The following is a 21,995-nucleotide window of genomic DNA, read 5'->3' on the forward strand; positions in this document are numbered from 1 at the left end:
AAGCATTATCTCTTGAGATTCCCATTTCATTTGAGGCCTATGTGTTATATGCAAGCAAGGAGTGTGTCGGGGGCTTCTGTCGTACAACAAAAGGGGATAGGTCACTTCTGTAGGCATAGTTTTAAGAAGAATTTGAGGACTTAAGTTTCTCAAAGGCATTTACCCAGCTATCCCCATCCCAAATCTCAGAATCCTGTTCCTTCCCTGTCAGGGCCCAGACCCTGCCGTGGGAACCTTACCAATCAAGGCCAATAAAGAGAAGTTATTGGGAGACTGATTTGGTATCAATATTAAAAACAAAAACAAACAAACAAACAAAACACTTCCATTGTATCTTGTCAGAAGTTATTTTTAGAAGAACTTTCTGTTTAGAGCCAATTCCCCTACCCCAACCTCTAGACAAGGTGCTTGAGGAGGGGGTGAGCCTGCCAGCATGGAGCTGTGTGGTTGGCAGTCAGGCAAGGGTGTGTGAGAGGCTGCCTGGCCATACCGTCTTCTTTCACTAATCTCAGAACTAATGGAGCTGATGGCTGGCTGGTCAGATGTCCCCTTGCTCTCTCACTGCTTCACCATGGTCCTCTCTCTCGTAGCTGTGCTCTTGGCTTGCTGGGACAGTGGGTGTAGGCTGGGCATGGCATTACCATAGGGGCACTGGGTGTTGGCCAGGGGGCACCCAGGAGACAGGGTTTCCCAAGGCAGATGGGGAGCCCATTGTGAGAACTGTCCAGGAGGCATACATACTGTGTCCTATTCAGATATTAGAACAAAGATTAGAGCTGTACTTTTTCTTTACTGATAAAAGTTGTTTTACTAATATAAGTATTTCACAGTGAAAGAAATCTCAAATGAGTAAAGATTTATCCCTGTAGGAAAAAAGTAGAATCGTGAATCCTCTTTAGAGATCTGTGAGCCTGAGTTTTTGAAGCATCATGGCCAGATTTTGGATAACACCAAAGAAAAGCAAGATAGTGATGGTGATGTCGTGTCACCCCAGCCACAGGGAGGCCAGGGAGAATTCCTGTACAATTCTGTAAACTTAATTCCGGGTACTTTTGTTTCAGCAAAGCACTTGACATATGACCCCATCGTAGTCAATATTTTTTATTACCCTTTTGAGAACAGAGAATAATATTTGTGGATGATGCAAAACTAGGAGGGATAGCAAATGAAATTATTGAATAAAGCTAATAAGATGAAATTTTTTATTGTGGTAAAATATACATAAGATTTATTATCAGCCAGGCCGGGTGGCTCACGCCTATAATCCCAGCACTTTGGGCGGCTAAGGCGGGTGGATCACGAGGTCAGGAGTTCAAGACCAGCCTGGCCAAGATGGTGAAACCCCGTCTCTACTAACAATACAAAAAAATTAGCCGGGTGTGGTGACGGGTGCCTGTAATCCCAGCTATTTGGGAGGCTGAGGCAGATAACTGCTTGAACCCGGGAGGCGGAGGTTGCATTGAACTGAGATCGCACCACTGTACTCCAGCTTGGGCGACAAAGCGAGACTCCATCTCAAAAAAAAAAAAAAAAAAAGATTTACTATCTTAATCATTTTCAAGTGTAGAGTTCAATGGCATAAAATCAATTCACACTGTTGTGCAACCATCAGCACTATCCATCTCCAGAGCTTCCCATCAGCTCTTACTGAAACCATGTTCCCATTAGACAATGCCTCTCCATCCCCCTCCCACAGCTCCTGGCAACCACTGCTTTACTTTTTGTCTCTATGATTTGACTACTCTAGGTATCTTATATGAGTGAAATCATACAGTATTTGTCCTTTTGTGACTGGCTTATTTCACTTACCACATGTTGTAGCATGTGTCAGCATTTCCGTTGCTTTTAAGGCTGAACAATATTTCGTTGTATGTATAGACCACATTCTGTTTATTCACTTATCTGTCAATGAACATTTGAGTTGTTTCTTGCTTTAGTTGATTGTGAATCATGCTGCTGCTATGAAAATGGGTGTACAAATGTCTTTTCAAGCCACTGCTTTTATTTTGTGTATATACCCAGAAGTGGAATTACTGAATCATATGCTTATTCCACGTTTAATTTTTTTGAGGAACCACCATATTGCTTTTCACAGGAGTATCATTTTACATTCCCACCAGTAATGCACAGGGTTTCAATATCTCCATATCTTTGCCAACAATATCTCCATATATTTTTTAAATAGCTGTCTAGGCCGAGTGTGGTGGCTCATGCCTGTAATCCTAGCACTTTGGGAGGCCGAGGCAGGAGGATCAGTTGAGCTCAGGAGTTCAAGACCAGCCTAGGCAACATAGTGAGACCCCACCCCTGTCACTATTAAAAAAAAAGTAGCCATCCTAGTGGGTGTGAAGTGGTATTTCATTATGGTTTTGATTTGCAATTCCCTAATAACTATTGATGTTGAAAATCTTTTCTTAGGCTTGGCTTATTGGCCATCTGTGTATCTTTAGAGAAATGTCAAGTCATTTGCCCAATTTTTAATAGTGTGAGCTACCATGACCAGCCTAATTTTCTTATTTTTAGTAGAGACTGGGTTTCACCATGTTGGCCACGCTAGTCTTGAACTTCTGACCTCAGGTGATCCTCCTGTCTTGGCCTCCCAAAATCCTGGGATTGTAGGCATGAGCACCGCCTCCGCCACAATGATTGATATTTGAACAATGAATCAGCCTTGCACACCTGGGATAAATCCCGCTTGATCGTGGTATATAATTATTAATACATTATTGGATTCAATTTGCTAATATTTTATTTAAAACTTTTCGCCAGGCGTGTTGGCTCATGCCTGTAATCCCAGCACTTCGGGATGCCAAGGCAGGAGGATCACTTGAGCCTAGGAGTTTGAGACTAGCCTAGGCAATGTGGTGAAACCCTGTCTCTTAAAAAAAAAAAAAAAGAAAAAAAAAAAATGAAAAATACAGGCTAGGTGCGGTGGCTCATGCCTGTATTCCCAGCACTTTTGAAGGCCGAGGTGGGCGGATCAGTTGAGCTCAGGAGTTCGAGACCAGACTGGGCAACATGGCAAAACCCTGTCTGCCTCTACAAAAAATACAAAAATTAGCTGGGCTTGGTGGCATGTGCCTGTGGTCTCACCTACTGGTGGGAGGATCGCTTCAGCCTGGGAGGTTGAGGCTGCAGTGAGCTGTGATCGTGCCACTGCACTCCAGCCTGGGTGACAGAGCAAGACCCTGTCTCAAAAATGTATGTGTGTGTATATGTATTTATTTTAGTGGTTGCCTTAAGGTTTACAATATACATTCACAACTAATCAAAATCCACTTTCAAATAATGCTGTGCTGCTTCACAGGTAGTGCAAATACCTTGTAACCAAGTATTCCCAATTCACTCGTCCCGCTGCTTATAACATTGCTGTCATTTATTTCATTTATGCTTAGGCTACAGTCGCCCAATACACAAATTTTATTTTGAACAAATTGTTAATGTGTTAGAGCAATTAAAATAAAAAAAAAATACTAAGTTTACCTACCTTTATTTCTTCTCTGATGCTTTTCCCCTTTACATAGATCAGAGTTTCTGACTACATCATTTTCATTCTCTCTGAAGAAGTTCTTTTAACTTTTCTTGAAATGTTAAATCCCTGAGTTATTGTTTTTCTGAGAAAAATCATTTCTCTTTCACTTCTGAAGGGTAATTTCACTGGATACAGAATCAAATAGTTCCCTCTCTCTTCTTGCTTGGATGGTTCCTGAAGAGAAGTCCAGTGTGATTCTTTTTCTTGCCATTTTATAGGTAGGGTATTTTTTTCCTATGGAAAAAATCCCCAGATTTCTGCAGAAGAGATAGTCTTCCTTTCTGATTTTCTTTTTGTCTTTCATTTCTGCAATTTGATGTGATTTGCCTCAGTGTAGATTCCCTGCTTTTTACCGTTTCATGTTCTCTGACCTCATTGGATCTGTGGGTGGGTGTCTGACATTAGTTGGGGAACTTCTCAGCTCTCATTACTCCAAATAGTTATTGTGTTCTTTTCTTTTTCTTGATATCCTCATTGCACATATGTTACACCTTTTGTAACTGTCCCACAGTTCTTGCATATTCTGTTTTCTTTCTTTCATTCTTTTTTCCCTTTGATTTTCACGTTTGGAGGTTTCTGTTGACGTATTCGTAAGCTCAGAGAGTCTCTCCTTGGCTGTGTCCAGCCTCTTGAGCTTGTCGAAGGCAGTCCCCATTGCTGTTACAGGACTTTGCTTTCTGGCATTTCCTGCGACAACATGCGGGTTTTATCCTGCCAGCATGCGCTGTCTGTTCACACTTTGGTATGCTTTTTTCCATTAGAACCATTACCATAATGTCGTAGTTGTTTAGATTAGCAATCTGGCGTGACCAAAACCTGTAATCCCAGCACTGGGAGGCCGGGCCGGCTGGATCCGCAGTCAGGAGATCGAGACCATCCTGGCTAACATGGTGAGAACCCTGTCTCTACTAAAAAATAAAAAGCTGGCAGGCTGAGGTGGGCTGAGGCACCCATGATCCCAGCTACTTGGGAGCTGAGGCTGGGAGAATGGTAAACCCGAGGAGGCGGGCTTGCAGTGAGCGAGAGATCCCGCCACTGCACTCCAGCCTGGGCTGACAGAAGCCGAGACTCCGTCTCAAAAAAAAAAAAAAAAAATTCCCAATCTGGTAGTTCCCAAATCTCCACCATGTCTGAGTCTGTTTCTGATATGAGGAACTTAGGCATCAGGTTAGTAGGCCTTAGTGTGAGGTATGTTTGTCTGGCTGGGAGTTGGGCTGTGTTTACTGTTTGCTGCCCTTGTAGATGCTGGGGATAAAATCTCTTGTGTGTCCTTGTTTTTGTGTTCCATTGTTTTTGGGTTTTCTTCAAGGTTCCTTCTTAAATAGAGTCTGAGGCTTGCAGTTCTTATAGGTGTGCATCCCTGTTATTACACAGGGGTCCTGTTGATGTGGCTTTCAGGGGAGAGGAAGTGTTCTGTAGTCCTGGAATTAGGTCTCAGTGTTTTAGTGAGCCTGTGTCCCTGGGCCGTGGCCTTCACATGTGCTTCTTAGTTTTGTTTTTTTCCTCCCCGTTAGGAGAGACATAAACGATAGAGGAGGCAGGAATTGGGTGTTTCCTTACCCCTAGGTGGTTAGGCTCTGGTAAAATAGTTTTCCTTGAGGAAAGGCCTTTGTTAAGGATAACAGAATGCTCTGGTCATTCCTTTTTCTTTTCTTTTTTTCTTTCTTCTTTTTTTTTTTGAGATGACCTCTGAGCCCTTTATATGTTGGTTGGAAAACTGGAGTGCTGTGGCACCATCATGACTCACTGCAGCTTCGACCTCCTGGGCTCAAATGATCCTCCCACCTCAGCCTCCTGAGTAGCTGGCACCACAGGCACGCCGCCATGCCCAACTATTTTGTTGTTGTTGTAGAGATAGGGTCTCACCATGTTTCCCAGGCTGGTCTCAAACTCCTGACCTCAAGCAAACCTCCCGCCTTGGCCATCCGAAGTCCTGGGATTATGGGCATGAGCCACCACACCTGGCCTGGTTATACTTTTAAATGATGTATTTTCCCTCCTCCTGCCACAGTATGAGGAGATGTGTCTCCAGTCACCCTGACAGCCTGGTGGGACTCCTAGTGGTAAAACTCAGACTGGTATGGGGACCTCCCCAGTGACTGTTCCCCTGGAGTTTTTGTCTCATACTGGTCCATGCGCAGTCTCTGCCATTTATCAGTTCCCCTTTCCTCTCCGCTGGTGCTGGCTCTAAGGTTTCTGCTGCGTAATGAGCTGTGATTCTTAGCATTGCATATCTGTCTCTCCATCTTTGGGGTTATTGTTTTTTCATGTGACCTCAATTATCTGATGGATCTAAGAACAGTCATTGATTATAAGTTTGCCAGCTTTCTTGTTGTGAGAATGGGAGTGATGACTTCTGAGCCCTTTACAAGCTGGACAAGAAATTGGAAAGTCCCATTTCATTCTTTTTTAATAGAGAACTTAACTGTGTGAGGTAATGAGCAACTGAAAAATGTTGAGTGCAAGAAGCCTGTTCTTGGGAAGAATCGGCAACCCATTTTAAAAAACAGAAACATTAAAAATGTTATGGTGGTTGGTAAGATGCAGGCAGGAGCACAGCAGGTACAGTGCTGCTGCCCACCGCCTTCTGCACCTGAGGCCCTGTGTCATGGAGGTTTGCTAAGCTAAGTGCCTCACAGCCATGTGTGACCAAAAAAACCTGTTAACTAAATGTTTTAGTCTGTTTTGTGCTGCTATAACAAATACCACAGACTGGGAAATTTATAATGAATAGAAATTTCTAGGCTGGGCATGGTGCCTCACACCTGTAATCCCAGCACTTTGGGAGGCTGCGGTGAGCAGATTGCTTAAGTCTAAGAGTTCAAGACCAGCCTGGGCTACGTGGCAAAACCCTATCTCTACAAAAATTAGCCAGGTGTGGCGGCACACCCCTGTAGTCCCAGCTACTCAGGAGGCTAAGGTGGGACAATTGCTTTGAGCCTGGGAGGCAGAGGTTGCAGTGAGCCAAGATCACGCCTCCTCACCCCAGCCTGTGTTACAGAGTGAGACCCTGTCTCAAAAAAAAAAAGAAAAAAAATCGTTTAGTTCTGAGGGCTAGGAGGTTTAACGTTGAAGGGCACAGCTGGTGAGGGGCTGCATCTGCATCTTATGTTATCCCAGGGCGAAAGGTGGAAGGGCAGGAGAGGGAAGGGGGTCAAATTCATCCTTTTATCAGGAACCTGCTCCTGAGATAACAGACCCCCTCCCAGGATAACAGCATTAATCTGCTCACAAGGGCAGAGCTCTTGTTGCCTAATCAGCTCTTATCTTTTTTTTTTTTTTTTTGAGACAGAGTTTTGCTCTTGTTGCCCAGGCTGGAGTGTAATGGTGCAATGTCGGCTCACTGCAACCTCCGCCTCCCGGGTTCAAGCAATTCTCCTCCCTCAGCCTCCCGAGTAGCTAGGATTATAGGTATGATCCACCACGTCCAGCTAATTTTGTATTTTTAGTAGAGACAGGGTTTCACCATGTTGGTCAGGCTGGTCTCGAACTCCCGACCTCAGGTGATCCACCCGCCTTGGCCTCCCAAAGTGCTGGGATTACAGGCCTAAGCCACCGCACCCAGCCTAATCACCTCTTAAAGGCCCCACCCTTAAAGGCCCCACTGTTGCATTTGGGGACTAAGTTTCCAGCACATGCTTTTTGGGGGACACTTTGAAACCATAGCACTTCATTTTTCTATTTATGCTCATTTCTCAGCTGCGTTGACCTTTGCAATTGAGTAAGTTTATTTTTTAGTGAAGTTGTGCATGGTGCCATTGTTTTCAGTTTCCCCAGCAGTGACTAGAAAACACTGGCCATCCCTGTTTTAGAATACGGATTCTACCAAAACTAGTAGTTTTGGTACTAGTAGTTTGGGATGTCCATTGCAGGACTTTGATGATGACCTTCACTGTAGAATAGTAGGAGATGGGGCAGCACTGTCCTCAGCCAGTAGAGATTTCTGTAAGAACCCAGGACTCTCTTCCTAGAGTTGGCCCTCCACGCGAGCCAGATTGGAGACCCATGGGCCTGGTGGCTTGAGTATGAAGCACTTGGTTTGTGCTCTCGGCGGTAGTGATGGTGGTGTTGGCTCAGCTCCCATTTCTCATGGCATTTTTTTTCTTCACTTTCTTTCAGTATTTAGGTCAGTTAACGTCCATACCAGGATACCTGAATCCCTCCAGTAGGACTGAAATCCTGCATTTCATAGACAATGCAAAGGTAACCCTATCCTCTTAACCCTGTGCACTAGCCCTCAGCCCCCACCAGCCCTTGGTCCCTGTACACTTGGCCTCGTGGCTGTGAGGAATGAGCCAGTCTCATCACATTATGGGTACACTTGGCTCTTGGCCATAAAGACTATTCCTTAGTATGGACATTAACTTGATTCTCGAGACTTGCTCCATGTGATTTTGGGCTGTTTCCAGAATTTACATTTTCAAGATATTTCAAACCACGTGCTGTAAGTCCGAATCTGAAGGCAGTTCCAGAAGAATCTCCCAAATGGTTTGAACACATTGGTGTCCCTGGAATAAGCACTGTTCTGAGGGGAATAACACTGACCTTATTCACTCAGCATTTGTCACATGTATGACATCGGCCAGCACAATATTCTCAGGAGAAGAGCCCCATGCCGGTTGACAGCTGAGTCTGCATTTCTGACACCCTGTGGTTCCTTCCAGAGAGCCCACCAGCTTCCGGGACACTTGACTCAGGAGCACGATGCTGTGCTCAGCCTGTCTGCATACAACGTCAAGCTGGCCTGGAGGGACGGGGAGGATATCATCCTCAGGGTGCCCATCCATGACATCGCCGCCGTCTCCTATGTTCGGGATGACGCCGCGCACCTGGTGGTCCTGAAGACAGGTACAGGAGGTCAGGGGTCAGGAGGGTCCTTGTCCTAAGGAGTGCATGTGTGAATTTTATGAACTTCTGGAGACAGTTTTTGCAGCTTTGTGTTGGGTGCTGCTGTTTGTCATGACCAATAGTTGGCTTTCCTGTCTCTGAGATCAGCCAGAAGAGGGCTTGAGATCAGTTACCAGACACTGGGAGTCACTGGCACACTAAGAGCCTTTGGGGACTCAATAATACTGGGATACAATATTTAGGACTGGTATCCTGTTCCTCTGCCCGGCGGGGCTACTATTGACTCCCACTGGGTACACTGGAGTTGCCTTTCTGCCTAGGTGTGGTGGATCCTAGAGAGAACGCAGTGGGTAGGGACCTCACCTCAGCTTGACTGACATTTTGAGCTCTGCACAGTGTCCTTAAAGCAGGGACAGCGAAGATGAGACCCAGACCTCCCAGGAGTTCTTGGTCATAGAGATTACTCTTTGTGTGTCCTTGCTGCCTGCTGCTTTCATAATGGGATAGAATTGGGCAGAATGTTATTTTTGGCTGTGGTGAGTACAGTGATGCCTCACTGGACCCTATCCCAAGCTGCCTATTAATTTCCAGTGGCTTCCAGCCCAGGCATTCATGCCACTGAGGATGAGGGGAGAGACCATGGTTCACCCTCCCTGTATTTTGCCCTTCCCAGTCCTGAGTTTTAAAGCTGGCGTTGCGGTAGGGACAGTATCCTGGGTTCCTTGGATCTCTGCTGGTGACTGGGTTGATCCCAAAGCCTTTCATTTCCCGAGGTCCAGTGGCAGGGTGTGAAGAGGTCACAGTGGGTCTGCCTAGACCACACACTGTGTTTCAGGTAGCAGAGAGGGGAAGTTGTTGTTCCGTTTAAGGTCAGTAGTTCATTGAGAATCTGGCGAGTATGTTCATTATTGACCCCTTGAGCCATGAAGCTGCCAGCTTGAGTGCGCTCTTGAGATCCGTCCACAGAAAGCCTGTGAGTCTAGATGCTTGGGGTTGCTGTGGTCACAGACTACACAGGGAACACTGGTGGGGTTTATGAAGGTGACTGTTGCTCTGCTTTGTTCTCTGTGTAGCAGTAGCTTAGACTTGCGTACATCCTCCCCAACACAGGCACACACCACACCTATACACATGTACGTTACTCACCCTGTCTGGCTGAGAAGGCTGGCTTGGTGGCTACTTCTAGCCATACTGTCCAACACCATGGTGACCCTTCTGTTTTTCTACCTTTGGACCCTGCAGGAGGCCTTAGGCCTGGGCCATCCTTAGGGACAAGGAGTGAGGAGACTGGTTTCTGACTGGCTTCCTGCAGGTATTTCTAGCTGGTAGGGAGGGGAGATAGGCCCCCCCCTTTATTTCTTCTGCTGCATGACAGTTTCTCAGCTTTAATTATTAGAACACATTGCTAAAGGAAATGGATAACAGATTTTTTTAAATGGAGAGAGAATGAGCGCCATAGTGAGAAACTTTCCAAAAAATAGATGAAAAACAGGACCTCTGGTCTTTGAGAGAACTTTTGGTTTAAAGGAAGAGAGTGAATCCCTGGGTCCTGGGGGCCATCTTTCTTGTTTTTGCAGATGCACTGGAGCAGTTTTGTGTCTCCTGTGTTACATGAGGCATGCTGTGTTTATTTTGTAATTTTTAAAATATTTTAACTTTTTTTGTTAAGGATGAGGTCTCTCTCTGTTGCCCAGGCTGGTCTTGAACTCCTGGCCTCAAGTAATCCTCCCGTCTTAGCCTCCCAAAGTGTTGGGACTACGGGCATGAGCCACTGCACTGGGCCGCCATGCTGTGTTTAGGATTAGGAATCCAGAGTTCTCAACATAAGAGACCAGCAGGTGAATAGCTAACGTTTACTCAGTGCCTGCTATGTGCAAGCAAGTCTCTGTGTCTCTTTGGACCAAAAGTACCCTGGTATTTGGGATAGCACAGGAACGGGGAAGTTAGGGGCCAGGTTAGCTGCAATAGGGTCCATGTGGCAGGAACTGCTTGGAGGGCGGTGACTTGAGTTGGTGCCAGATGAGGTAGGGTCACCCGTGCATCCATGGTAGCACTTCCTGGATGATACAGGAGAGGCATACAACTTGCTGCCTGCATCCTTAGGCTGCCCACCCTGCTTCTTTGAGAACTGCCACAGGTACACACCAGGGAGCCAACATTTAAAAAATGTTTAAAAGGTAGAGATTTCTTACCAAACTCATACCAAAAAAAGAAAAAAAGTAAAGGGAAACAAGTGAATTTTTTTTTTTTGAGACGGAGTTTTGCTCTGTCACCCAGGCTGGAGTGCAGTGGTGCGATCTTGGCTCACTGCAAGCTCCACCTCCCGGGTTCACGCCATTCTCCTGCCTCAGCCTCCCGAGTAACTGGGACTACAGGCTCCCGCCACCACGTCCAGCTAATTTTTTGTATTTTTAGTAGAGACGGGGTTTCACCATGTTGGCCAGGCTGGTCTTGAACTTCTGACCTCAGGCGATCCACCCGCCTTGGCCTCCCAAAGTGCTGGGATTACAGCCATGAGCCATCACGCCTGGCCAATTATTTTCAATAATATATTTTATTTAGCCCTCTGTACCCAAAACATTATCACATCAGTATATAATCAATATAAAAATTGTTGAGCTACATAGCATTCTTTCTTTGTCTACCTCTGAAACCCTGTGTATAGTTTGCACTCACACGTTTCAATGTGGACTCATCACATTTTGCATACTCAGTAGTCCTGTGGCCAGTGGCTACCACAGGGACAGAGCAGCCCCAGGAGTCTCACTGTGGGGTTTGAGGTACAGTCCCTTATGGAGCCCGTGTCTCTGTGCATGCGCCTACCTTGTACCTGGCCTGGGACAGCCTTCCTCTCCCTCCTGAGGCTGGCCTGCCCTCCGACACCCTGGCACTAGTGGCACTTCTAGGTTTTGTTTTCAGTCCTGAAGTCCTCCTGGGGTGGTCCGAACTGATGGTTAAGAGCCCTGCTTCCTGGGGATGGGCCTCCCTCCTGCTATCAGGAAAACCACTGAGTTACTCCATGTATTTCAAGAGATCCTCATTTGTCTAGGGAGGCGATGGGTAGGATGTTAGAAACAAGGGCACTGGGGTCTGACCATCTAGATTGCCACGTGGACAGTGCAGCTCACATGCCCTCAGGCCTGGCCTTTCACTTACCCCGCCTCCGTTTACCCATCTGTAAGAAGGGAACTCCCTCAGAACACATGGAAACCTCCTGGAGGTGACTGTTCTCAGAGTTGTGTATGTGGTCTGTTGTATATGAACTTGAAGCATGTGAAACTACAGGATGACGTGCAGCTCTGGTGCCCTGGTGCTCAGTGGTCGTGTGTTCCCACCCTTCTTTAGAGAAGCAAGGTGTGTCTGGTGCAGGCCCTTCACCCGGGTCGTTCTGTGGGTGCCTGAGCCAGGTAAAGGTCCTCTCAGCCTGTTTCCATAGTGGCCTCAGCTGTTGCCTCCAGTGCCCCCATGCCTGCCCTTTCACTGCACTAACCTGAGATGGTATTGACTTCTTAGCCCAGGACCCAGGGATCTCCCCCAGCCAGAGTCTGTGTGCAGAAAGTTCCAGAGGTCTCAGTGCAGGCTCCCTGTCGGAGAGTGCAGTTGGGCCCGTGGAGGCATGCTGCCTGGTCATCCTGGCTGCAGAGAGCAAGGTGAGACTTTCTCGCCCCACTCACTCAGAACCGAGTCCTGTTCCTGGCTCCTCCCAAACCCTGCTCATGGCCAGCTCCGCCTGTGGCCCCACCCTGGCCATACCCAGCACAGTGCTGGGTACTGCCCTGGACCCAGCTACTTCCTCTGCCATTGCCTGTCCCCGCCTCACCCTAGTCCCCGCCCAGCCCCACCTCTCTGCTCAGCCCTGCCCCAGGCATTGCCCCCATCCTGGCCCTGCCCACAGCTCCTCTACCCATGGCTGCATCCCAGGTCCTGCCCCAGGCCCAGGCTCCCTAACGGTTCCCACCCCTGTGCCTTCCAACCCTTCTATCTCCAAGCCCCAGCACCTTCTCTGAGACCACCTGGCTACTGAGCTTTTTGCTTATCATTCTTCAAGGTGCCCCCACGCTGATGGGCGGGCAGCGGCAGTCACCTGCCTGGGAGCTGCATCCTAGACCTGCCTGGTGTTCAGGACTGTGCTTATAGATTACTCACCACCTGGAAGAGCCAAGGGCCGGGCCCTTGTAGGCTAGGGTTTGGGGCCCCCTCAGCCAGCCAATAGCTGTGGGGCCTTGGCAGTCACTTAACACCTTTCTGTTTAATTTCCATATCTGTAAAATGGATACTAGTGACCACCCACCTTAAATATCCTGTAATGAGCATTTCTCAGTGTTGATGCTACTGTCATTTTTAGCCCAATAATTTTCCACTGTGGGAGGCTGCCCTGTGCATTGTGGGGTGTTGAGCAGCATCCCAGCTTCTCCCCTTGTGACAGCTGAAAGTATCTCCAGATATTGCTACATGTCCCCTGGGAGGGGTACAAAAATTGCCCCAGTTGAGAGCCTCTGCTTTAGACAGCACACTGTTATAAAACTGTTTTATAGCTGTTAGAAACGCCTCCAGGTGGGCTGTGATACTGATGGTATCTCCTCTCACCTGTTTCCTGGGCTGGGATAGGGTTGTGAGGGTGTTGACAGGTCAGGTTAATGGAAAGAGGACGTAGGGCTGGCAGCTAACACTTGTGCCCTGCACAGTCCTCTCACACTTGCAAAACCACCCTGGGCCATGTGGCAGTCCTAGATGGAGTCCTGGGGCAGTTGGCTAGGTCTCCCTTTTGACACCCCTTTGGGTCAGTGAAAGGTAGAGGGACACATTCTGGCATCCGCTCTTCATTCATGTTGATTGAGCATCTGGGCTGCCCCAGGTATCCTGGAAGCTGCTTGGGAAGGCACAGTCTCCAGCCAGACTGACTGAGCAGCTGCTGTCCCCTACTGCAGGTTGCTGCCGAGGAGCTTTGCTGTCTGCTAGGCCAGGTCTTCCAGGTTGTTTACACGGAGTCCACCATCGACTTTCTGGACAGAGCGATATTTGATGGGGCCTCCACCCCCACCCACCACCTGTCCCTGCACAGCGGTATGTTGAGTGAGAGTGGGCAGCGGGTGGGAGCAGAGACAGGAGGGGCTACTGCAGTGGCCCCCAGCTCCCCATGAGTTACCCTTGGAATAGTGCAGTTACTGCCGTGACAAGGTGGCCTTTTGTTCCCAGACTTTGCTGTTCACATTAGCCCATAGGGTTTCATCAAGGCAGAAATGTCACCTGTCCTTGAGCGAGTTGCACCAGGTCAGCACGATGGCTTCCTGGAATACATTTGGGGTCTTCGAACACTTTTTTGGAACCACTTGTGGCTAAAGTCACTTAATTTAACTCAGAACAAAGAGCCTGGAGAAGGCTGCTAGCATTAGGGCCTGTGATGGAATTGGGGAGGCTGAGAGTGGATCTGGGGAGCCTCCTTTTCGGTATGCCCGGACCATGGCTGCTCTTAATGTGAAACTCCTTCCAGGACCATGGCCAGACCCATGGGAAGCTGCTCAGGCTGCCCTGGGAGGTCAGCTGGTAGTGGTGGAGCAGTGGCAGATGGGGAAGAATCGAAGGCACCCCAGAGCTGCCTCCTCCTGCATGACCCACACAGCATTTTCAGGAGTCTGTTAGTCCATTGAAAACACTTCATCAGCAAGCTCACTTGAGTTAAATCTTTAAAAACATCATCTGTTTTTCAGATGTATTACTTATTGAGGATTAATGGTTTACATAAATCAGGTTCATAAAAAGCTGTTGGAGGCCGGGTGTGGTGGCTCACGCCTGTAATCCCAGCACTTTGGGAGGCTGAGGCGGGCGGATCACCTGAGGTTGGGAGTTCGAGACCAGCCTGACCAACATGGAGAAACCCCGTCTCTACTAAAAATACCAAAAAAAAAAGAAAAAAAAAAAAAAAGCTGTTGGAAACAGTGTGGCTTGTTGAGTGCAATTTCTTCTTTTTATGGAGGTAAGTCCCAGCCCTCTACCCTTTCCCCAGTAACACACATCTCAGTGAAGAGAGTAAATGGTGGAGAACCCTGGGGAAGCCCGTGCCGGTGTGAGGGCTGCTCCTCAGTGCCTCCTCCCTCCCTTTCTTGCTGCTGGTGCCAGAGCCCTTTGGGGCACGTTACGCCCTGTGTTGGCCCAGCAGCTGCAGAGAGGACAGCTGCTGAGCTCTCAGGCATGCTCTCCATCTCATTTAGTCCTCAGTGACCTAGTGAGTTAGGTGCAGTCTTCATCCCCATTTTAGAGATGGGGAAGTAGAGGCTTAGAAGTCAACAGTATATCCAGAGGAATGTACCATATGAGTAGCAGACGATTTATCAAACTGCCATTCAGTTTCAGTGTGATTGGTTTGGCCCTTGTACTTTAAAATTCCTAAAGGGCCTTTTTTTTTTCTTTAATAATTTTTTTTACTGAGAAGTACACAAGTCATACATGTACAGTTGAATGAATTTTCACAAAATAAACACATCATGTAACACCACTACTGAGGGCTGCTGAAGTGGGCTTCTTCCCCTGCCAGCCTTTCCCAAGACCTCCCCCTGGGATCCACACACAGATGTGCACACGTTATGCACACCCATACGCACATGCATGCATTCTCTGCTTATTTCTGCCTTGGAGTTTTGCTTGCTGTGTTCTCTCTACTCCAGCTATGCCAAAACATAGCAGCATAAACAGCAGAAATATATTCTCTTATAATTCTATACATTAAGAGTCCAATGTGGGTCCCACTGGGCTAAAGTTGAGGTGTCCACAGGGCTGGTTCCTTCTGGAGGCTCCAGAGAAGAAGCCATTTCCTTGTCTTTCCAGCTCCTAGAGGCGGCTGCATGCTTTGGCTCACGGCCCTTCCTCTGTCTTCACAGCCAGCCACGTGACATCTTCCACAGTCACATCTTCCTTTGACTCTCAGCTTCCTCTGCATTTCAGGACTCTTGCAATCACATTGAGCCCACCCAAATTCTCCAGGGTCATCTCCCTATTTCAAGGTCAGCTGATTAGCATCCTTTACTCCCCTTTGAAATTGGTAACATATTCACCAATTCCAGGGATTAGGATGTGGACATCTTTGGGGGGTCATTATTCTTCTCTCCATACTTACCTTGTTCCTAGTGCCAGAAATGTCCCTTTTATCTCCCAGCCTCTCCCTCTGCTCCCATTTAAAATCTTACCCTCTCCGCGACACTCACCTGCCTCACTCACAAAGCTTTCACTCACTGCCTGCGCTGGTGTGGAAATGTGCCTTCCTCAGGTTTAGAATAGCAAATTACAGTCTGTGTCATGCAGACCTAATGTCATTTGTTGAATGTAGCTGCTCAGCGTTAGACCCTTTGCTGGTCTGAGGGTCTCAGGAATCCTGTGGCTTCGCTGGGTTCAGGTGGGGAGTCAGACTGCCCGGCTCTGACTGTGGTTGCTGCTGCATGACCTGGGCCAAGTTGTGTAATCTCTTTGACTTACTTCCTCGTCTGCAAGTGAAGATAGGGGTGATATGTGCCTGGGTTAAAGGAGACAAAGCCCCAGTAACCCTGCGTGGCACATGAGTGATACCTCAAAAACAGCTTTTGTTGACTCTGGCCATGGGTGAATGTGAACTTCAGTCCAGCCTGCAGCAGGATTTGCATTTGCCAGGATCCCCAGGAGGGGTGTATGTGGGCTTAAGTCTGGGGGGCCCTGCCCTGAGGCACACAGCACATTCCAGAGTGTGGGCAGCTTGCTGAAGGACAGCAGGGTCCCTGAAGGCCAGGGCTGCCGCTGTCTCCTGTAAATACAGCAGTGGGCTGGACTCAAAATGCCTCCCCACCATGTCCCCGAAAGTCATCTTAGTTTTCTGCATCTTCCTTACAGATGACTCTTCTACAAAAGTGGACATTAAGGAGACCTACGAGGTGGAAGCCAGCACTTTGTGAGTGCACATGCCACCAAGCCGTGCGGTGGGACACGCACCAAGTGCATTGCCCAGTGTTGTCCAGGCTGCAGCCAGTCGGCGCCCCCATCTCAGCCCCACCTCGCTAAGCCATCCCCAGACCCACTGTCCCCAGCTTAGTGAATGGTTGAGGCCTGACTCGCCGCCCTATCCTCGTAGACTTCTAGAGCCCTTGCTGTCCCTCTGGTCTCTCCCTGCCCACCTTCCCATGGCTTCCCAAGAGTGAGCTTGTAATAGGCATGTTGGATGGAGCTGTTCCCCTACCCAAGTCTGCCGAGGCGCTGGCCTTCCAGCCCATATCTGCCACTGCCTGGGCCTCTGTAGTACTTCAGCCCACTGGTGCTCTCCATTCCTGCCACCCCACAACCCCGGCTCCTCCCTCCGAGCCTTTCGCTTCCCCCTCCCAACAATGCTGCCCACCACCTTGACCTATGTACTCCCTCCCTTCACTCAGAGCCCACCTCAGAGCCACACCCCCGGGGAGCCCCAGGACCAGGCCAAGCTGACCACCTTGCACGCTCAGCCAGCTCTCCTGTTATCATCATCATCACTTACATTCCTCTGTTCAGGGACAGTGACCCACACACACAGCATGGACTAAGTTTCCTGAAACGTGTGTGGGATGGAGGGTCAAGGAAGCCACCCACTCACATACCACATTCTTCCGCAGCTGCTTCCCTGAGTCCGTGGATGTGGGTGGTGCGTCACCCCACGGCAAGACCATCAGTGAGAGTGAGCTGAGCGCCAGCGCCACTGAGCTGCTGCAGGACTACATGCTGACAGTAGGCCTCTGCCACAGGGGCGCTGGGTTGCTTGAGGGAGGGGGTGCCCTAGGGAGGATGCGGGGAAGGGGAAGAGGAGGAGGAGGAGGAGCAGTGCCTAGCACTGTTGGTCAGTTTTGCTGACATCACTGCCTTTTCCCGGGGATAGTCTAGGAGAGCATGAGTCAGTAGGGCTGAGTTGGGGGTGCTGTGGCCATCAGGACTGGACTTTGGGCCTGTGCTTGGGTCCTGGGGGAGGGGAGGGAACAGTGGCGTCTGCAAGGCTACATGGCCAGACACTTTTATCCTTCCCATCTTATATAGTTCTGTCATAGAAAACTCAAGTCTTCCTAATCTGCCTGTGTGTAGCCTGAGGGCACAGGCATTGGCCTGGTACCAGGTTGCTAACTTCCACCCTGCCCTGCCGGCTCCTGTCCCTCCCATGCACTCTGTGTTCCAGCTCAGGAGAGTGGAGCTGCCCGGGTGCCTTGGTCTCTTCTGGGTAGGCCCCCTGCCAAGCCTGATAGGATGGGGACACATTGTGGGCATTCTGATGTGGCATTCTGCCTGTGCAGAGGTGAAGCCAGAGACAGCTGGTGCTCTGGTTGGGGTTAGTGGCTGTCGCAGGGTGGGCCCGACTGCCGACTCTTGCCCACTGTGCCCAGCCCTGCACCTGGCTCTGCTCTCTTGCAGCTGCGCACCAAGCTGTCGTCGCAGGAGATCCAGCAATTTGCAGCGCTGCTACACGAGTACCGCAATGGGGCCTCTATCCACGAGTTCTGCATCAACCTGCGGCAGCTCTACGGGGACAGCCGCAAGTTCCTGCTGCTTGGTGAGTGGGCCCAGGAAAGAGAGTGGCTTGTCCAGACCTGGCTTGGGGAGGCTGATCCCTCCTGGGAATGTGCACACGGACCCCTCAGTGGGTACAGCAGGGGCTTCATCAGGGATGGGAGATTTGAACCAGAGATGGTCATGAGAGCACAGTCCAGAGATCGGGGAATCTGCTGTGATTAATCAGAAGGGCTTTTCCCAGGGACTGTTGGGGGCCCACCGACAGGCCTTCATTCTCCTGGGAACTCAGGCTGAGCTGGGTGGGTCCTGCCAGGAAGCAGCAGAGATCTCCCAGGAGCAGGGCTGGGAGTGAACACAACCCTGAGATTTAGGAGAAGAGTGCTGGAGGAGCCAGGGAGGCATGGGTTTTGGTGAATGTGTGGGACTTCAAGGCAGAAGGACCAGCGTTTGCCAAGACCCCCCAAAAAGCTCAGCACATTAGGTCAGTGCAGCTAGAGGGCTGTGTGGTCTGAGCAGCAGAGTTGGATGTTGGCCCCATACCTCTCAGGGACAGTGACTTAGCTGTGGGTTCCCTCTGCCGACAATTAGAACACAGCAAGTTGGCAGTAGTTTGTTGCTGGTAGCCATTTGAAGGCTTCTGGGTCCTGGGCCTGTTTTTCCCACAAACCAAGGAAGGTGGGTTTGTTACCATTGTACCGATCTGGCAGTGGCAAGCATGGACTGCCTACCCAGGGCTCCCTGCTCTTAGAAGCGTGAAGGGCTGGAGGCTGGGGCAGCCTGTCTGTACAACAGGTTCTGTCTAAGCAGTGCCCACCCCTTCTGTGCTGCGTCCTGTGTCGCCTCCTGGCGTGGGACTCTGTCTGTCCCTCCACAGCAGGGAGTGGAGATTCTGAGAGACACACTAGGCTTCCCGCATAAGAGGGCAGCCCTCTGAGTTGGGGCAGCCACCCAGGCCATGGCAGGGAAACAGTGGACTTTGGCATGAGGCCTGCCTCCGAGAACTGCACCCTTGTTGCTGGGTGCCAGCAGGCGGCTTTGAGAACTGCTCTGGGCCTCAGCTTTCCCCACTGTAAAATGAGGACTTTGTGAGGACTGTTAGAGAATGAGAGGAGACCACAGGTTCTTGGCCTGTGCTGGTGCCTGTAGGCCATGGAGTGTGCCTGTGGCAGAGGCAGTAAGCTGTCAGGGCCAGCAGCAGTGCCTGTCAGAGTTGAGGTTTTAGCCAAACTGTCTGGCCCCAGGAAGCATGATTTCAACCAGGATGCTAGATGCAGTGAGCATGGCATCAGGGTCCCCAAGGCCATGCACCAGGGGCAGCTGTGGCCCTGTCAGGGGGCTTTGAGCCCTGAGAGAAGAGCTGAGTGGGTTGAGCCAAACTGGAGGTGCCATGCTGGGTGTTGTGTGTCTGCAGGTCTGAGGCCCTTCATCCCTGAGAAGGACAGTCAGCACTTCGAGAACTTCCTGGAGACCATTGGCGTGAAGGATGGCCGCGGCATCATCACCGACAGCTTTGGCAGGCACCGGCGGGCCCTAAGCACCACATCCAGTTCCACCACCAACGGGAACAGGGCCACGGGCAGCTCTGATGACCGGTCAGCGCCCTCAGAGGGGGATGAGTGGGACCGCATGATCTCAGACATCAGCAGCGACATTGAGGCGCTGGGCTGCAGCATGGACCAGGACTCAGCATGATGGGCAGTGGATCGGGGGGCACCCACACCTTCTGCACAGTCATCGTAGGCCTTCCCAGAAGGAGCTGCCCAGACCTGCGTGTCAGCCCTTGGTTGGGGCCAGGGAGAGGCTCCAGGCGCAGGTGGCCCTGGGTGGCCCAGGTCCTCTACTGTGAAGGAGCAGGGAGCTGCCGAGGGACACGAGCCCCAGTGCGGGGTGGAAGGCTCTTTGCCTTGTCCACCAGGGCTCAGCCAAGCCCTGCAGCGTGTCCCCGCTCGGGGAGGGCCTGGTCGAGCTGGCAGGGAGAGCCAGTCCTGTCGGCTGGGCCCTTGGACAGCTGTCAGTTTTGCACATGATGTTCCTATTGTAACTCTCAGAGACCTTAAAAAGTTTACTGCAATGTGAATAATTTAATCTCTGGTTGCCAAGCATGTTTCTGATCCAGTTGGGTGAAAGCCATCGGTGCCAGGAGGGGTGTCTGCTCTGGTCTCTGTCCCTGGGTCCCGTCTGCCCTGCGGCACCTGGGACTCAGGTGGAGGTGGAGGAGGCAGCAGGCTCTTGTGCCACAGGAAGGACTTGATTTGGACTTGAGCAGCGTGGATGTGGGGCAGGAGCGAGCGTTCTGAGGCCTTTCTTGGGCAGCAGGCGTGTGTTTGGGAGCACCTTGGTCTTGACACCCTGTGCACTGAATCCTTCAAGGTCACTGGCTGTGCCCCGCACTGCCCCCGCTCCCGTCCCCCTCCCCCCCTTCTCCTCCCCAGCTGTGCTGCAGGTGTTTTCCTCAAGCAGCCTGCACTACACCAGGGAACAGAAATGCTATCTGAGATCTGGTCACCCTGGAGCCCGGGGGCTGGGTCTTCAGAGGCCAGTGTGCAACTCTGCCGACTCTCCCTGTGCCCTCATTGTGGTCCTGTCTCCATTCTTGTCCCATGAGCTCTGTTGGCCTTGGTCTTGCCTGTACCCTTTGGGCCCTTGCACACCTTCCTTGGATATGGGAAGGGGAGGAGAGGTGACCTGGGTCAGGTTGTCCTGGGCCTCTCCCTCCACTGGAGAGCAGCCACACCCCTGCTGAGACCCCCAAGGGGATAGACATCTGGGAAGGAGATTGGCTGTCATATCTCCCTCCTGCCCAGGTGGGGGGCCTGGCCTTGCTGGCTAGAGGGGCTGCATGTCAGGCCCCAGGGCTTCTCTGGCCCAGGCTCGGGGGAGCAGGGAGAGCCTCTGGGGCTCCATGGACGCCCTGATTGTGTCCAGGCCAAGCCAGAGGATCCGGAGTATCTCAGGCACCTTCCTGAAAAAGGTGGATGGGTTTTTGCGGTATCACAGCTTCTGGACAGGAAGGGGTGTGGTCAGTGTTTTTGTTTGTTTGTTTTGTTTTTCTCAAGACGGAGTCTCACTCTGTTGCCCAGGCTGGAGTGCAGTGGCATGGTTTTGGCTCACTGCAACCTCCACCTCCTGGGTTCAAGAGATTCTCCTGCCTCAGCCTCCTGAGTAACTGGGACTACAGGTGCCTGCCACCACGCCTGGCTAATTTTTATATTTTTAGTAGAGACAGGGTTTCACCATATTGGCCAGGCTGGTCTCAGACTCCTGACTTTGTGATCTACCTGCCTCCCAAAGTGTTGGGATTACAGGCACAAGCCACCGCGGCCAACCCTGGTCAGCGTTTTATGGGTGAGTTTTCCCACTGTACTGTGCTGTTGTAGAGCTGCTTACTCATGGGACCCCAGGCCAGGGCAGGTGGCGGGCTCTTTACTGTTGACACTGTCTCTAAGTTTCTATGAAAATGGACATTCCCTGGAAGCATCAGGAGAGGCTGAGGATGAACCACACAGTCTCCTGGGCTCTTGCCCCCTACCAGAGCCCACCCTGTGCCAGAAGGGTCATGTCCCCCGTCCACCCCACTGGTTGAACATGGCCTTGCGTGGGCCTTCTGTGTGGAGTGTCAAAGGAACCACATGCCTGCCCCTCCAAGGTCCATCCCAGATGTGACCCCCATGCTGCAGTCACTGGTCTTTGCTAGTAGAAAGAGTAGAGGACATGGAGCAGATGAAGGAACACCAGAGGGTAATGAGGGGACACCAGAGAGTAATGAAGGGACATCAGAGGGCAGTGAGGGGAAACCAGGGAGTAATGGACATCATGGAGTGATGAAGGGACACCAGAGGGTGATGAGGGGACACCAGAGAGTGATGAGGGAACACCAGAGGGCTGTGACGAGACACCAGAAGGTGATAAGGGGATATCAGAGTAATGAGGGGCACCAGAGGGCAGTGAGGGGGCATCAGAGGGTGATGAGGGGACACCAGAGAGTATTGAGGGGACATCAAAGGGTGGTGAAGGGACACCAGAGAGTATGCAGGGGACACCAGAGGGCGATGAGGGGACATCAGAGGGCAGTGAGGGGACACCACAGAGTAATGGGACACCTGAGGGCAGTGAGGTGACACCAGAGAGT

The 21,995-nt window shown here is 50.6% G+C and overlaps 1 protein-coding gene and 1 pseudogene across 11 annotated transcripts in view; one reads left to right on the forward strand and one right to left on the reverse strand.

The window, feature by feature from the left end:
• Positions 1-19,951, forward strand: part of CCM2 (CCM2 scaffold protein) — a 74,376-nt gene extending 54,425 nt beyond the window's left edge. For 4 of the 11 annotated variants that reach the window (XM_017956729.2, XM_017956731.3, XM_017956728.3 and 1 more), the window contains 9 exons: positions 7,652-7,735; positions 8,197-8,380; positions 11,894-12,030; positions 13,309-13,444; positions 15,256-15,378; positions 16,235-16,292; positions 16,984-17,095; positions 17,768-17,906; positions 19,278-19,951. In XM_017956729.2, coding sequence (XP_017812218.1) covers positions 7,652-7,735; positions 8,197-8,380; positions 11,894-12,030; positions 13,309-13,444; positions 15,256-15,378; positions 16,235-16,292; positions 16,984-17,095; positions 17,768-17,906; positions 19,278-19,558 — 1,254 coding nt within the window. In that variant the 3' untranslated portion in view covers positions 19,559-19,951. The remainder of the gene's footprint in view (positions 1-7,651; positions 7,736-8,196; positions 8,381-11,893; positions 12,031-13,308; positions 13,445-15,255; positions 15,379-16,234; positions 16,293-16,983; positions 17,096-17,767; positions 17,907-19,277) is intronic. The other 7 variants (XM_003896018.3, XM_003896019.3, XM_003896017.5 and 4 more) reach the window with 3 other exon arrangements.
• A 1,461-nt stretch (positions 19,952-21,412) lies between these two features.
• The window catches only part of LOC101017092, a 1,232-nt pseudogene continuing 649 nt past the window's right edge, over positions 21,413-21,995 (reverse strand).

Source organism: Papio anubis, chromosome 4, assembly GCF_008728515.1.
Source record: "Papio anubis isolate 15944 chromosome 4, Panubis1.0, whole genome shotgun sequence".
Lineage (NCBI taxonomy): Eukaryota > Metazoa > Chordata > Mammalia > Primates > Cercopithecidae > Papio > Papio anubis.